General features: G+C 33.4%; 2 protein-coding genes across 2 annotated transcripts; both read left to right on the forward strand.

The window, feature by feature from the left end:
• Positions 1–169: 169 nt before the first annotated feature.
• Positions 170–12,403, forward strand: LOC128395303 (myosin heavy chain, non-muscle-like). The gene is made up of 7 exons (XM_053355717.1): positions 170–2,295; positions 2,383–2,547; positions 2,807–2,921; positions 3,270–3,573; positions 6,992–7,955; positions 8,553–11,194; positions 11,373–12,403. The coding sequence occupies exons 1-7, from the start codon at positions 682–684 to the stop codon at positions 11,515–11,517; spliced, it is 5,949 nt and encodes a 1,982-aa protein (XP_053211692.1). The 5' UTR covers positions 170–681; the 3' UTR covers positions 11,518–12,403.
• A 352-nt stretch (positions 12,404–12,755) lies between these two features.
• On the forward strand, positions 12,756–16,348 carry LOC128395311 (bifunctional arginine demethylase and lysyl-hydroxylase JMJD6-like). The gene is made up of 5 exons (XM_053355725.1): positions 12,756–13,443; positions 13,962–14,176; positions 14,253–14,405; positions 14,845–15,575; positions 15,644–16,348. Exons 1-5 carry the CDS (start codon positions 13,368–13,370, stop codon positions 15,711–15,713), a joined length of 1,245 nt encoding a protein of 414 aa, XP_053211700.1. The 5' UTR covers positions 12,756–13,367; the 3' UTR covers positions 15,714–16,348.
• The last annotated feature ends 143 nt before the right edge of the window (positions 16,349–16,491 follow it).

Genomic DNA, 16,491 nt, shown 5'->3' on the forward strand with positions numbered 1-16,491 from the left:
CACACCCTCATTCTCTCTCTCTCTATCATCTTCATCCTCATCATCTTCTTTCCTTTTCTCTTTCTATTTTAACGTTTCTTTCTAATTCTCTTTCTTTTACCTTCTCTCTCTTTTGTCTCTTCTCTGTCTCTCTTTCCTCTTTCTTTTCTCTCCCGTCTTTCATTTTCCAATGATGAAAAGATGAATGTTTGATATTTTTATTCACTTTTATTCACTTTTTTTTTTAGTAGTTGATTAGTTTAATTTGTTTTTGTTTGATTATAATTATTGTCTCTTCATCTTTTTTTGCCTCCTTCATGTTAATTACATTCTACAATCTTTTCTTCATTACCTGGTGAAATTGACAACTGTTACTTTTACTTCTTAATCTTTTGCTCTCTCTCTGTGTAATCACCATCATCATCATCATCAAAAAGCAACAGCATCTCAATCACTATCTATTTCTCTCTCTCTCTCTCTCCCTTTCTATCTCTACCTTTACCTTTTTATACTTTACCTTTTTTTTTGTTTCTTTTTATTATTCTTTTTGAGAGATAAGTGAAACTAAAGAGACTGAGGAGAGTTGAATATTGAATTTTGTCTCTTTTTTCTGTTCTCTCTTCTTCTTCTTCTTAAATTGTTTCTCTCTGTTGTTGTGTGTGTGTTTTCTTATTCACCACCACCGCCAACAACTATATTAACATGGCTTCTTCTTTGGCTGGATTGGAAGTCGCTGCCAATGGTCGTATTGATGTTTCCAAGGATCCAGAATTAAAATATCTAGTTGTTGATAGGAATTTGGTTGCTGATCCAGCTCAACAAGCTGAATGGTCATCAAAAAAGTTAATCTGGATTCCTCATGAAACCCAAGGGTTTGTCTCCGCTTCCATAAGAGGTGAAACAAAAGATGAATATGAGGTTGAAATTGTTGAAACGGGTAAAAAAGTTACCGTTCCCAAGGATGATGTTCAAAAAATGAACCCACCAAGATTTAACAAAGTTGAAGACATGGCCGAATTGACCTGTCTTAATGAAGCCTCCGTTCTACACAATTTAAAAGATCGTTACTTCTCTTGCCTTATTTACACCTATTCTGGTTTATTCTGTGTAGTTGTCAACCCATACAAAAAGCTTCCCATTTATACCGAAAAGGTTATCGAGTTATATAAAGGTAAAAAGAAACACGAGGTACCACCTCACATTTTCGCAGTTACAGATGGTGCCTATCGATCAATGCTTCAAGATCGTGAAGATCAGTCCATCCTTTGTACAGGTGAATCGGGTGCCGGTAAAACTGAGAACACCAAAAAAGTAATACAATATTTAGCCTTTGTTGCCTCGTCTAAACCCAAATCGTCAATGGCCGCCATGCAATCAGGTGAACTTGAACAACAATTACTCCAAGCAAATCCTATCCTTGAAGCTTTTGGTAATGCTAAAACCGTTAAAAATGATAACTCTTCCCGTTTTGGTAAATTTATTCGTATCAACTTTGATGCATCGGGTTTCATCGCTGGTGCCAATATTGAAACATATCTATTGGAAAAGTCTCGTACCATCCGTCAAGCAGTAGATGAAAGGTGTTTCCATATATTCTACCAATTACTAAATGGTGCCTCACCCGAACAATCTAAAGAATTTCTCTTGGAAGATGTTAAAAATTACACATTCCTCACCCATGGTAATGTACCCGTACCGGGTGTTGATGATGCCTTTGAATTTAAAAATACTTTTCAAGCTATGCAAATAATGGGTCTCAGTCCTGAAGATTTAAGTGCCATATTTAAAGTAATCTCTGCCGTTCTATTATTTGGTAATATGAAATTTAAACAAGAAAGAAATTCAGATCAAGCCACTTTACCCGATAATACGGTTGCCCAAAAGATAAGTCACCTTCTTGGTATGAATGTAACCGAGATGACTAAAGCATTCCTTAAACCTCGCCTTCGAGTTGGTCGTGATTTTGTCACCAAGGCTCAAACAAAAGAGCAAGTTGAATCTGCCGTTGAAGCGATTGCTAAAGCCTGTTATGAGCGTATGTTCAAATGGTTGGTCCACCGTATTAACCGTTCACTTGACCGAACCAAACGACAAGGTGCTTCTTTCATTGGTATACTTGATATCGCCGGTTTCGAGATATTTGATCTCAATTCATTTGAACAACTTTGTATAAATTATACCAATGAAAAGTTACAGCAACTTTTCAATCACACAATGTTTGTCCTGGAACAAGAAGAATATCAAAGAGAAGGCATTGAATGGAAATTCATTGATTTTGGCCTTGATCTTCAACCAACAATCGATCTAATTGAAAAGGTGACTAATTTTAATACAAACAAACATCCAAATGAATATCAGATGATTTTAATGTTTATTCTGTTTTTCTTTTTCCATCTACTTTAGCCAATGGGTATTCTTGCTCTTCTTGATGAGGAATGTTGGTTCCCAAAAGCGACCGATAAAACTTTCGTCGAAAAATTAGTTTCAGCCCATGCAACCCACCCAAAATTCATCAAATCTGATTTCCGAGTATCTGCTGATTTCAGCATCATTCACTACGCTGGAAAGGTATGTATTAGATTAACATTTCTCATTTAGTTTAAGGTCACTTTTCCATTGTTTTTCTTTTTATATAAAACATTAATTCTCTTTCTTTTTTTTCTCCTCCATCTCTCTACACTTTATTTTTTTTCTCTCTCTCTCACTATCTTCATATGTTTGTTATCTTCTATTATCTTTCTCCTCTTTCCTATTACCAATTCATCTTCTTTACCTTATAAACAACATCCAACTCATCTGTTACACTGGTTACAAATTCAACTCACAGGTTGATTATTCAGCTAATCAATGGTTGATGAAGAACATGGATCCATTGAACGAGAATGTTGTTGTTCTTTTACAAAACTCACAAGAACCTTTTATCATGCAAATATGGAAAGATGGTAAACAATCAATTACAATTATTTTTACCTTTTTATTTCTATCGTTGGTAATCAAAAAGATAATAATCATAAATAGTCATAAATTTATCAACTATCATATTAATAATAATATTATTATTGGCTCATCATCATTACAATATTTAGAAAATCAATCTATTACCTAGTGATGATCACTTTTTTTTATTCGTCAGATTAGAGGGAGACTGTAAACTAATTGTATATTTTTCTCTCTCTCTATTTCTAACCAAAAAAAAAAGCTTCTGATAGAATAATATAAATAATTTAACGATGATTATCTAATCAAATTTTTGATTTTCCTCTCTATTCTCAAAAATGATTCATTTACAGCCGAAATTGTTGGTATGGGAATGGCAACCATGGGAGACACCCAATTCGGAGCAAGAACGAGAAAAGGAATGTTCAGAACCGTCAGTCAGTTCTATAAAGATCAACTTTCCAAATTGATGGTTACTCTACGAAACACAAATCCAAACTTCGTACGATGCATCATTCCCAATCACGAAAAAAGAGCCGGTAAAATTGATGCCACTTTAGTTCTTGACCAATTGAGATGTAACGGTGTGCTTGAAGGAATTCGTATCTGCCGTCAAGGTTTTCCCAATCGTATACCTTTCCAAGAGTTCAGGCAAAGGTTGGTTTCAACAATCAAGTTTACTCTTTTCCTCTCAATCTCTTTTTGCTCTCTCTCTCTCTCTCTCTCTCTCTCTCTCTCTCTCTCTCTCTCTCTCTCTCTCTCTCTCTCTGCTCAGTATTGTCAGGAAATCCTGATTTTCAATGATAATGTCGAATCGAAACTGCAAAAGAAGTTGAATGAAAAAAAGGTTCACATTAATTTGATCGTCTACATAATTGAACATGTGCTTAGATCATGTTTTTTTTCTGTTATACATTTAGGTACAAGAACTTTCAGAATTTTTTTAATCTCTCTTTCACTCTGTCTTTTTATAATTCTCACTCTCTTTTGCATGTTTCTTTTTAGTTACATTAGACAAAAAGTGATGTTGATTGAAAGAGAATCAGCTTTTTTTCATTACTGATACTTGTCGTTTACCATTAGGGTCTTGGGACATATTAGTGTGTCTGTGTGTTTTTCCTTCAAATCAAAAGATAGTAACAAAGTCTCTCAGTTTTCGAGTGAGAAAGAGAGTTACAGATACAGAGAGTGAGAGTGAAGATGAGAAGTTAAATAAAAGAAAAAGAATGAAAAAAATAACCTAAGACGATAAAGAAAAGACTAACTCAATGGTTAATGGAAATATCTGGGCTCGTATCCAAACCCCTCTAACAAATAGTGTCTCAAAAAACACCATAAGAAACACAGGGAAAATTCAGCTAATCTGATTATACAAGTTTATCGTCGCTTAAATTAGACATTTTGTTCATTTTTCATTCATTATCGATAATAATCATTGGACATGATTAATCCTTTTCTATGTATCATCGTGATTACATTAGCCTATCAAATTGAGCCAGGAAATGTTTCTCATAAACTCAATTTCCATTCATTTATCTACACATTTATACCTATGTGAAAGTGTTTAAGGTACATAATGAAAATTTGAGTACTATTAATTACAATCTCTCTCTCTCTCTCTCTCTCTCTCTAATTTGTTTTGTATTAGTTTAATTTTCTATGTGATTGTGTGAGAGTATTCATTTACTTTGATAGGTTTATTTTTTATCATCAATGCATCCGGGATATGATGTTTACTCAATAACAAATCAAAAAGGAAAACAAATAAAAATATGAATCGATGAGAAGTAACAATTTAAAACAATTTTATTGATTCTGATTCCATGTTTAGATGATAAATTTCCCGACGAAGTTGTCTTCATGGATATCCCATGAAAATTGCTTCTATTTTAGAGGATGATGGCTTGAAAGTCAAACTTTTTTATCCTTCTTAATCTACTCTCACTCACTCACAAGATCTCCAACCTCTCGTTATCATGATTAGTTGTAACTTATTTGAATAATGAAATATCTTTGACAGCCATATTCATCCCTTAACTTTGGTTCTAATTATCTGTCGATGAGTTTTTTTTTCCTCTCCTTCGCCATCATCCTAATCATCATCATCTGTTTAGATCCTAATAGCAAGTGGGTAGAAATATTAAGAGAAAGCATCAAGATGATGATACAATAAATATCAAGTTGAATCTAAAAAACAGGATAACATGAAAACAACTCACAAGAATGAAATAGTATATAAGTTACATCTTCTAAGTGGCGGGTTATCAATTGGGAGAAATGAGAGTTTAATTTTTCATCAGATTAATATCAAACTCAATCTCTCTCTCTCTCTCTCTCTTTGCTATTTTTTCTCTTTCTTAATCCCTTTCTCTTTTGTGGTTTATTGTTATTCTTTTTATAATGATGATTTTGTTATATAATTTTTGTTATTATAATTTTCTTCATTATGATGATTTTCATTGTTCCATTATTGTTTTTTTCAATCATTTGCTACTTTTAATTGCTCTTATTTATATTTACATTGTTTCGTCATTGTTAAGGTGATTTACGATGTGACTGTAAAAAGTTAATTCTAAAAGCTTCTCACTCTATCGTCATCTCTCTTACTCTCTCACTCATATTCCTACCTTTTCCCTTCTCTTCCTCTCAACACAGTTGTAACTTTGATTAACTTATGATGAATCATTTCATCGCTATTTTGTTAAGCATCTGATCATTGAATCTTTTTCTCACAAATACAACCTTCTCTCCTTATTTTGATTACAAAGCAATTTCCACGCCAATTAGCCTGATTTCCATAGCTCTCCCACCTCTTTCTCTCTCTCTCTCTCACTCACTCTCTCACTCTTAACGTCTTTCATTTGTCTAAATACTCACTGAATGATACTGAATATACAATCTCCATCTTCGTCATCCCCTTTTTTTAACAGTGGCACAAATATAAACACACAGTCATTAGCTCTCTCTCCCTCATTCTCATCCTTACACACCTTTTTTTTCTGCTTCTTGTTTTCATTACTCTATCTGGATTATACAAATGTTTTAAACGGATATGATTAACATACTGTTTATTGTGATTCCAGGTTGATTATTTCAACGGAACCTGTAAAACAATTATACCAATGATTAGGATATTATGATGATCTTATCTATTCCCATGTTTACTTTACTATTTGAGATCGACTTTTGATTCAATAGTTAATGACATAAGTGCCAAAACAAAATACAAAGTTTGAGACATTTTCAAGAAAAAAACATATCAATGTTTACACTTAATTTCTGATATTTGAAAGCTAATTGACCATAAGACTATTCATCAAACTCTCAAGACTCACAATAAATTTTGAAGTTTTTTCTCACTTTTCCATGATAATGATGATGAGGATGAATAAAGATAGAGAATGATGATCTTTCATCTTCCCTTGCCCTCAGTGGGTTGTCCAGAAATGTCACTTAAAAGATTTAAAATTTAAATTCTATTCCGTAAATTGATAATAATCATAAGATTTTCCAAAGTTAATTAATGTTGTCTCTTTCTCTCTCAAATCCACTCATTCACTAATCTTATCCCTTTACGATTCCCGGGTAAAAACAGTAACTCAAAAAAGTTAAATCGAAACCAATAATATGTATCAATAATAATTTTCCAAACTAATTGACAGAATCATTTAACTTATTCATGTGTAATCATTTCTTATTGACTATTGATATTTTCTTGCAATGACATTGGTTACCGCCCTTGAAAACAATAATTGTATTTATATACGTACTCGTAATTATGGTTAAAACTTCAACTGTGAGATGAGTGAAAATTTACCAATATATGTTAAGTGTATTTGTGACAATGATGATGTAAAAAAGGATGATGATGATAAGTGTGATTCCATCATTTTCTTCGTCATCATCACATCCATTTTCTAAAATAGCTCTTATATTCTTACTCTTTCATTTTTCTTCTCTCATCTTCTCTTCACTTGCCTGTCTTCATCTTCATCTTCTTTTTCATCTTCAACCTTCGTTTTTCTTCCTTATTATTATTATTATTTTTCACTAATTCTAATTTACTATTATACAGATATGAACTCCTCACACCCAATGCAATACCCAAGGGATTTATGGACGGTAAATTGGCTTGTGGGAAGATGATTGCAGCACTTGATTTAGATCCCAACCTTTATCGTATCGGTCAAAGTAAAATTTTCTTCCGAGCTGGAGTATTGGCTCAACTTGAAGAGGAAAGAGATGCAAAAATATCTGATTTAATCAAAAATTTCCAAGCCATGTGTCGTGGTTTAATTGCACGTCGAAACTATCAGAAACGTTTACAACAATTAAATGCTATTCGAATCATTCAACGTAACTGTGCAGCTTATCTCAAACTGCGTAACTGGTCTTGGTGGAGGTTGTACACCAAAGTTAAACCTTTACTTCAGGTAACCAAACACGATGAACAGTTACTTGCCAAAGAAGATGAACTTCGTCATGTTCGAGAGTTGAAGGAACGCCTTGAATTGGAAATCGGTGAAATGGAAAAGAAATTGGCCGCTGAGAGAGAAGAGAAAGCTGCTTTGGTAGAACAACTTCAAGCAGAAACTGAGATAGCTCAAGAAGCTGAAGATGCTCGAGTTCGACTTGCTGCACGTAAACAAGAATTGGAAGATATACTTCATGATCTTGAGGCTCGTATTGAAGAAGAAGAAGAAAGGAATCAATCTTTGACCGCCGAGAAACGGAAACTTGCTGTGGTCATTCAAGATCTTGAAGAACAATTGGAAGAGGAAGAAGCCAATCGACAAAAGATACAGTTAGAAAAATGTACATTAGACGCCAAAGTCAAGAAGTTAGAAGAGGACAATGCTCTTCTTGAAGATTCCAATAACAAATTAGTCAAAGAGAAAAAAGTACTCGAAGAAAGATTAGCCGAAATTTCCAAATCTCTCTCCGAGGAAGAAGAGAAAGCGAAACATTTAAGTAAACTGAAAGCCAAACACGAAGCGACCATAACCGAACTTGAAGATCGTCTCTCAAAAGACACTCAGGTAAATCACAATCACTCTTTTCCTATTGTCTTTTTTCCTATTGGCCTTTCTTGTCTCTCAATCTTTTCAACAATAAGTTTAGTAACAACAATGAGATGAAAGGGTTAACATTCACTCAGATTCTTAGTTTGTTAGTTTTCTCTCTGAACATGAAAAGTTTTTCCTTCAGGTTGTCGACCGAATCTATTATTTCCATGGAAAAGAAAAGTTGCTACTTCAATCTATTTGCTTAATTGTTCATTTACTTGAATTTCAGTTATCATATACAGTTGATTCACTAATTTGGCTCATAAAGAAAATTTTAACAATTTATTATCTAGGTTTTCCTCTTTTGTTTTAAGACAGTTTAGCAAGTTGAGCTGAAAAAAGATGAATTAAGGTCTGATTTCTTAATAATCTTCATTTCTAATCTCGTCGAGGTTTTTTGTTTCTTATCCTACTCTCTCATTTAAATTTCTCTTCCTTCTCACTCTATCCTTCTCACCCCTTAATTAATTTTTACATCACTTTCTATGTTCCCCCCCTCTCTCTCTCTCTCTCTTCTTCACCTTTTTGGCCTCTCCTCTAATTTTTTATCTCTCCCACTTGTAACCATAGATTCGTCAAGAATTGGAGCGAGTTAAAAGGAGATTTGAGACCGAGTTGAATGATGTTAAAGAACAGTTGAATGAGAAGCGTCTCCAACTCGAGGAGCTTCAAACGCAATTAGGAAAACGTGAAGAAGAATTGAGTTTAGCTTATTTACGCTGTGATGAAGAAAGTGTTCATAAGGGTGCAGCCCAAAAAGCTCTAAGGGATATTGAGTCTCAACTGGTGGAACTTCAAGAAGATTTGGAAAGTGAAAAAGTTGCCCGTGCAAAAGCAGAGAAACAAAAACGTGACCTTAACGAGGAACTTGAAGCTCTGAAAAATGAACTTCTCGATTCTCTTGATGTGACTGCAACTCAAAAGGAAATTGCCATCAAACGTGAACAAGAATTACATCATATTAAAAGTGCTATCGAAGAGGAAGCCTCTCAACACGAGACTCAAATTGGTGAACTACGAGCCAAATATTCAAAGAGTATCGACGAACTCAACGAACAATTGGACAATTTGAAAAGAGCCAAGGCAAATTTAGAGAAAGCCAAGGGTAATCTTGAAGCGGAAAACGCTGATATGGCCAACGAGATCAAAAGTTTAACTGCCATTCGGCAAGAAAGTGACCGTCGTCGTAAACAACTGGAAACTCAATTACATGAACTGACCACCAAATATGTTGACATGGAACGAGGTAAAGTTGAATTAGTTGAAAAAGCATCCAAATTACAAGCAGAAGTGGATAATGTGAATAGTCAACTTGAAGAAATTGAAAGACGAGCAATCCAAGCAAATCGTAACAATCAAGCTTTGGAAGCTCAATTATCTGAATCACAAGATCTTCTTCATGAAGAAACTAAACAAAAGTTATCCCTTACCACTCGACTTCGTCAAATGGAATCTGAGAAAGAAAATCTTCTTGAACAATTGGAAGAAGAGGAAGAAACTAAGAAACAATTAGAGAAAAAAGTTGCCGAGTTATCAGCTCAAATCAATGAATGTAAGAAGCGAACCGATGACGAGAATGACATGTTAGCCGCAAGTGATGAGATCAAGAAACGGTTAACTAAGGAGATTGAAATTCTTCAGCAAAAATTGGTCGAAACAATTGGTATTTCCGATAAGTTTGAAAAATCAAAGAAGAAACTTGAATCCGAACTTGAAGATCTTAATGTTGAATTGGAAAATCAACGGGCCAAGGTATCCGAGCTTGAAAAGAAACAACGTAAATTCGATGCCATGTTAGCTGAAGAGAAAGCAGCTTCTGAAAGAATCGCCGGTGAACGTGATAATGCCGAGAGGGAAGCTCGTGAAAAAGAAACCAAGATTCTGTCCTTGATGCGAGCCTTAGAAGAGAAAGAAGAACAATATGAAGAATTGGAAAGACTCAAGCGACAACTTTTAACCGAATTGGATGAACTCGTGAACAGTCAAGGTGCTACCGATAAGAATGTCCATGAATTGGAAAAAGCTAAGCGAACACTTGAAAATCAAGTAACCGATATGAAAGCTCAAATTGAAGAGTTGGAAGATGAACTTCAACTTGCTGAAGATGCTAAATTAAGGTTAGAGGTTAATATGCAAGCATTAAAGGCTCAATTTGAACGTGATCTGATAGCCAGAGATGAACAATCAGAGGAGAAACGTCGAGGATTATTGAAACAAATTCGAGATATGGAAGCAGAGCTCGAAGATGAAAGAAAACAAAAGAGTCTTGCTATGGCGGCCAAAAAGAAGTTCGAAAGTGATTACAGTGAACTAGAACAACAGTTAGAGATCGCTAATCGATTGAAAGAGGAGGCCAATCGTCAATATAAGCGCCTTCAAGCTCAAATGAAGGAATTCCAGAAAGATTCGGAAGAAACCTCTTCAATGCGAGAATCATTGGTTGCTCAAGCTAAAGATGCTGAAAAGAAGGCTAAACAATTGGAAGCTGAGGTCGCTCATCTACAAGAAGATTTGGCAGCATCTGATCGTGCCCGTCGATTAGCGGAAAATGACCGGGAAGAATTGATGGAAGAAATTGAAAATCATGTTAATCGATTCTCACTTATGCAAGAAGATAAACGTCGATTAGAAGTTCAAATTGCCCAATTACAAGAAGAACTTGAAGAGGAACAATCAAACGCTGAAATGGCCATAGACAAACTTCGTAAAGTGACCGCTCAACTTGAAGCATTGAATGTTGAGTTGAACAATGAACGAGCGATCTTACAGAAACTTGAGAACGACAAGTCGATCATTGAAAGGGCAAACAAAGAGCTTAAAGCTAAATTGGCAGAAGTTGAAACATCACAACGATCTCGAACCAAGGCTAGTTTTGCTTCCATGGAATCTAAGATTGCTCAACTCGAGGAACAATTGGACATTGAAGTGAAAGAGAAATTAGCGGCCACAAAAGCGGCTCGAAAATTGGAGAAGAGAAACAAAGAGATGGCAGTACAAGTCGAAGATGAACGTCGACATACTGACCAATTTAAGGAACAAGTTGAGAAAGCAAATAACCGAGTGAAAGGATTAAAGAGACAATTAGAGGAAATGGAAGAAGAATGTTCAAAGGAAAGGACACTTCGTAGGAAGACCGTTCGAGACTACGAAGACGCAGTCGAGGCCAATGAAAATCTAACCAGAGAAATAGCAAGTCTCAAGAATAAATTGAGGTAATTATTTTAATCTATTTTCCCTTAACTTTGCCAAACTAATTGTCAATCATGTCAATCATGAGATGAAAATTTCACACTTATCATCAACATGATTACCATGTTAATTTATGAATCACCAATGATTAACTTAACTAATTTGAATAAAATTTTCTTGTCCTTTCTAACAATTTAACAGACGCTCTGGTCCAGGCTCATCAGGAGGATCTTCAAGGGGCTACCTGGGTACTAAAAGAGGTTCAATGAGTGGTGCTGGAGGTGGAGATGATGGATCCATCGGATCGCCATTAGATGACTCACCAAATGATGATAGTCCGGCTTGATTTATTTTAATAACAAAAAAAACCTCTCACAATGAAAGAAACAGAAAAGCAAATCATCAAGTGTGTGTTGACCATAACAGTTTTTTTTGTGCGATTGGACTTTAAAAACAAACCAATTTTAAAATGTTAACTATTTTTATCAATGTGAAAAAAGCAACAAAGGAGAAAACATCAAAAAAATTAATTAATTTGAAAAACTGATCAAGAGGAAGGATTTAAATTGGGAGAAAAGTTTATTATTTAGTTTGTCAACACTCACACACTCGTACACTGAATGAGAAAAGGACATTTTTACCATTCCCAAAATTTGGCTTATTTTTATATTCTCAATGAAAAAGCAAAAACATCATACAAACCACAATCAATGAACAATTTAAAAGTTTAAACAATTACCCCGCCCCCAACAATCAACGTTAATTTCACCAACTTAATTTGATGGCTCAAGCCTTTTATGAAACAAAAAAAAAATTATTGATTCTAAGCAATTTGGTTTTATTTTACATATGCAAGCAACAGAAGACGAAAAGGATTTCAACAATTTGTTTTAATTACCATCAAGATCAATGAGCAATTAAGCTCTCAAAGTGCTTATTTGTGTGTTATCTTAATTTGTTTTTGTTCATCGACCAACTTACAATTTAAATCAACAATTTAATCAACGTTAATGGTCAACAACAACAACAACAACAACAACAACATCGTCAACAAAAGTCTCGCAGTATTTTGAATACCAACAATTAGAAATACATATTATTAACTGAAAAGGTTTTTTTGCCAGACAATTTATAATATTAATAATTAATTAATAATAAATTTACATTATTTACAATGATAATAATAATAATAATAATATTGATAATAATAAATATGTTATTAACATTGATAATTGGCTCGTCTCATTTTGATTGATTTCTCGGTTTTGGTAAAAAAAAAAAGTTAACAACTTTGAGTTAATTTGATTTTGAAATTAGTTTTCACAATTGATTGATTAATGTGATTTAATCATTTGTATTACACATTTGATGATTAAACTAATTACAGGTACAGTTAATTACGTTAATCCAAATGAATGAAATGATAATGAGAAGGTTAAAGTTGATCTTTTTCAATTTTAACTGATGATCAAAGTAAAACACAGACAATTATAAATAATAATAATTGAAGAATCAATGACAATTTAAACTAATTAGAGAATCATAATTAGTAATGAAGTGAGAGAGAAAAAAAAACTCGAACGTTATATTTATAGAATGGGAAAATAAGTATGAAGATGATTAAAGAACGAGATAGAAAATGATTATTAAATTGTCAATTTTCTCCATCGTTAATTAACAGAAGAATATAGAAGAATAATTTTGACAGTAACAATTAAATCTAATTGTAAATGAGAGTAAATTTCCAATGAGTTACATTGAGAATCCATGATGGCGGATTAGCCGGTAAGTGAGAAGATGAAGAAACTGTTTCCATTTTAACTCCAATTAAATGATCAATTAAATGTTCACTTTGCTTTCGATGAGTTCACGTAACATAAATTAGCAACAATTTAACAAGCAATTAACATGACAGTCGATGATTAGGATTGTGAAAGAAAATCAATTCAAACATCGAGACAAAATTTTCCATGGACAGCTGACTCATCCGCCCTTCTCTTTCTTTTCTCTTTTCTCTCTTTCTAAGTCATATGTTTTTCTCTTTCTAATTTACTGTCTTCGTTTCTTTCTCAGAGTTCAACTGTTCATATTTTTAGAATTGTTTTGTTTTTCTCTCTCTTTTTTTTTCTTCTTTTTTAATTAGAATAAAAGTTGATTTAGTTAATTAATTTGTTGATTGATTTACTAATTAATGGAATGGATACCAACAAATTACGATTTGAACGTCGAGCCCAAAGGAAAATAGATGAAGCCCGACTGAAAGCGAGACCAGGTAAGCCTTAATCTCTATGAGTCTCAGGCTAATTTTGTTTTCTCTTCGCTGATGATTGAATTAAATGTTAATTTCTTTTGATAAATCAACTTAATTACAGTTAATTGTTTCCTCAACATTACGTGTTTCATTAGTTGAATTGTAATTTTAATTCTATTACCATATTGGTTCTAATTGTCTTGTTTCTCTTCCCATTGACTTGCGGTTTTTTCTTTTTCCTTTTTTTAGCTTCTCTTTTTTTTGTTAATCAATTTGTTCTATTCTTTATATCCAAATTTAGGCTTTACTCTAATGATTTAACTTAAATTACTCAATAACATGGGAAAATAATTCCATTTTCAACCTTTTACGGTATTGATTAGATTGTATTCTCATAAGAATTGTTTGTTTGGGTGATTGTGTCAGTTTCTTTTTTATCATATTCTTCTTCTTCTAGATGGATTTTTCTTTTTACTATTATTTTCTCTTGTTTATCTCAATCAATTGATGACAATTTTATTCTTTTTTTCCATGTTTAGAATTGGCTGGTAACAATTTTGATAAATGGCGAATCCACGATTATGCCCATAAATTTACTCTCGATCCGACCAAATATAAAGATAATGTTGAAAGAATTGATGTTAGCAAATGTTCCCATGATACTTTTGTTGAGAAATTTGAGAAAATTTATAAACCTGTAGTAATTACCGGAGCCACCAAAGACTGGAAAGCTACAGCAAAATGGACACCATCAGTAAGTTTACAGTACATATACAGTATGTAGTTAATAACTAATCTAAATTTTGTCCTTTCTTTTTTGATTTTTCCAGAGATTGGCCAAAAAGTATCGCAATCAAAAGTTTAAATGTGGCGAAGACAATGAAGGATACAGTGTAAAGCTTAAGATGAAATATTTCGTTTATTATATGAATAATAACAAAGATGACAGTCCTTTGTATATATTTGACAGTAGTTTTGGAGAGGTAAGAGAGCGTTCATAATCATCATGATCCCTATTAACTCATGTTGGCTCTATGACAGCATATGAATTATGAATATCATATACTACATAGATATTATTACTTAATTTTGAGTTGCCATGTATCAATAATACCTTGATAAACGGATTAGATTGCACCTTCATTCATCCATCTTATTCCAATTGCTGGTTAGAAAGTTTCAATGTCAAAACAATCAATAGAACATGAGAAATATTTTCTTTCTCTACTTGTTTATTCAATTTCTCTCAGTCAATTTGCTGTTTTCCATTGATAAAATCATTTTACTGATTTTCTATCAGATTAGATTATTTCCTTTCTCTTATTTATTTGTCTTGCCAATCTTTTCTTTTTATATTTATCTTATTATCATGTCTTAATTTTTCCCCTCTCTTCTTCTTCTTCTGAAATTTATCTTCATTAGCATCCAAGGAAAGGTCGTCTATTGGAGGATTACGCTATACCCAGTTACTTTCAAGATGATCTTTACAAATATGCTGGTGAAAATCGCCGTCCGCCATATCGTTGGTTTGTCATGGGTCCACCTCGATCGGGTACAGGTATTCATATTGATCCACTGGGGACCAGTGCTTGGAATGCATTGATTCATGGTTATAAACGTTGGTGTCTTTTTCCTACTACAACACCCAAAGAATTGATTAAAGTGAAAATAAGTGAGGGAGGTCATCAAACTGACGAGGCAATTACTTGGTTTAATGTTATCTATCCGAGGACACAATCTCCTTACTGGTCACCTGAATATGCTCCCCTTGAAATTATTCAAAAACCCGGTGAAACGGTATTTGTACCTGGTGGTTGGTGGCATGTTGTATTGAATCTTACATCTACCTGCGCTGTTACTCAAAATTTTTGTTCTCTAACTAATTTTCCAGTTGTCTGGCATAAAACAGTCCGTGGTAGACCTAAATTGTCATCAAAATGGCACAAAATTTTGAGTGAAAAACGACCCGAACTCGCAAAAGTTGCTGATCTGATTGATGTTAACAGGGAAATCGGTGTTGCCTCTGATAGTTCAACTGACTCTTCAAGTTCAAGCTCTGATTCAGGTTCATGTTGTTCAGATTCTTCATCGGGAAGTGAAGCTGAAGATGAAGATTCTGGGCAAGAAAGTTTAACAGCCAAAAAACGTAAAAGGTAAATTTAAAATATTCTATCAATCTTTAAATTAATCTAATCTCAATACTTTTCTCTATAATTTCTAGAACAAGATCACCGAATCTGAAAGAGAACTCTCAAAATGGTTATAAAAATATGAGGCAATGTAAAAGATGACGAACTAATCATTAGTCAAATTGGGTCAACAATTAAGAGACATCTACCAACCATCTAAACAGAGATTCAATCATTGAAATGTCCCAACAATCAAGAATTTAACCATAAATCTACTTGCGATAACCAACCATCATTTTCACTACAATGATCTTTCCTCATTCATCGTCATCTCCCTTGAACTTTTTCTCTCAGGACAAACGTCTTGTTAAAAAGCTCAATGATCAACTAATCAAAAGCAAACTCACTGATCAACTCAGTTTAAATTTGATTAAATGGTCAAGCATTTTTTCAACAAAAAAAAATATTCACCATATAATGTCCACTTTGCTCAAGTTGAAATTGTTATTTAACTTTTTTTTTGCTAATCCAACACTTAAATGCATTCAAATTGTCCCGTTATCCTGACCCATCACCTACTTTCCAGCCTCTTCCCTGATGAATTTTTCAAAACATTTTACTTGCCATTGATAATTTTCTAACTGTATCAAATCATATCCATCATCTTCATCACTATCATCGTCAACTGTGTTCGATTAATTGTTCTTCATTCTAAAAAAAGTTATCTAAATTGAAAAGAAAAAAATTAAATTCAAATTGTTAATCAAGAGATTGATTAACAATCAAAATTAAAGAGACTTACCGAGGAATCCAAACAAAAGAGTTAAACTTGTAAATCGTATAAATGTGAGCTGAGACATTGAAATTAACGAAAAATATATTAATTCTTGAGAGAAATTTAATCAAACGAAATGTTTAGTTCGGTGCCTAAGGCAATTGT

This window comes from Panonychus citri, unplaced genomic scaffold (genome assembly GCF_014898815.1).
Source record: "Panonychus citri isolate SS breed McGregor unplaced genomic scaffold, ASM1489881v1 Contig00141, whole genome shotgun sequence".
Classification (NCBI taxonomy): domain Eukaryota; kingdom Metazoa; phylum Arthropoda; class Arachnida; order Trombidiformes; family Tetranychidae; genus Panonychus; species Panonychus citri.

Excerpts from the sequence above, each read along its gene's own strand:
- LOC128395303 (XM_053355717.1), top strand. The coding sequence starts at position 682 with ATGGCTTCTTCTTTGGCTGGATTGGAAGTCGCTGCCAATGGTCGTATT. Across the intron at positions 2,548-2,806 it reads TCATTCACTACGCTGGAAAG|GTTGATTATTCAGCTAATCA; the intron begins GTATGTATTAGA and ends TTCAACTCACAG. Across the intron at positions 2,922-3,269 it reads CATGCAAATATGGAAAGATG|CCGAAATTGTTGGTATGGGA; the intron begins GTAAACAATCAA and ends ATTCATTTACAG.
- LOC128395311 (XM_053355725.1), top strand. The coding sequence starts at position 13,368 with ATGGATACCAACAAATTACGATTTGAACGTCGAGCCCAAAGGAAAATA. Across the intron at positions 14,406-14,844 it reads TTGACAGTAGTTTTGGAGAG|CATCCAAGGAAAGGTCGTCT; the intron begins GTAAGAGAGCGT and ends TATCTTCATTAG. Across the intron at positions 15,576-15,643 it reads ACAGCCAAAAAACGTAAAAG|AACAAGATCACCGAATCTGA; the intron begins GTAAATTTAAAA and ends TATAATTTCTAG.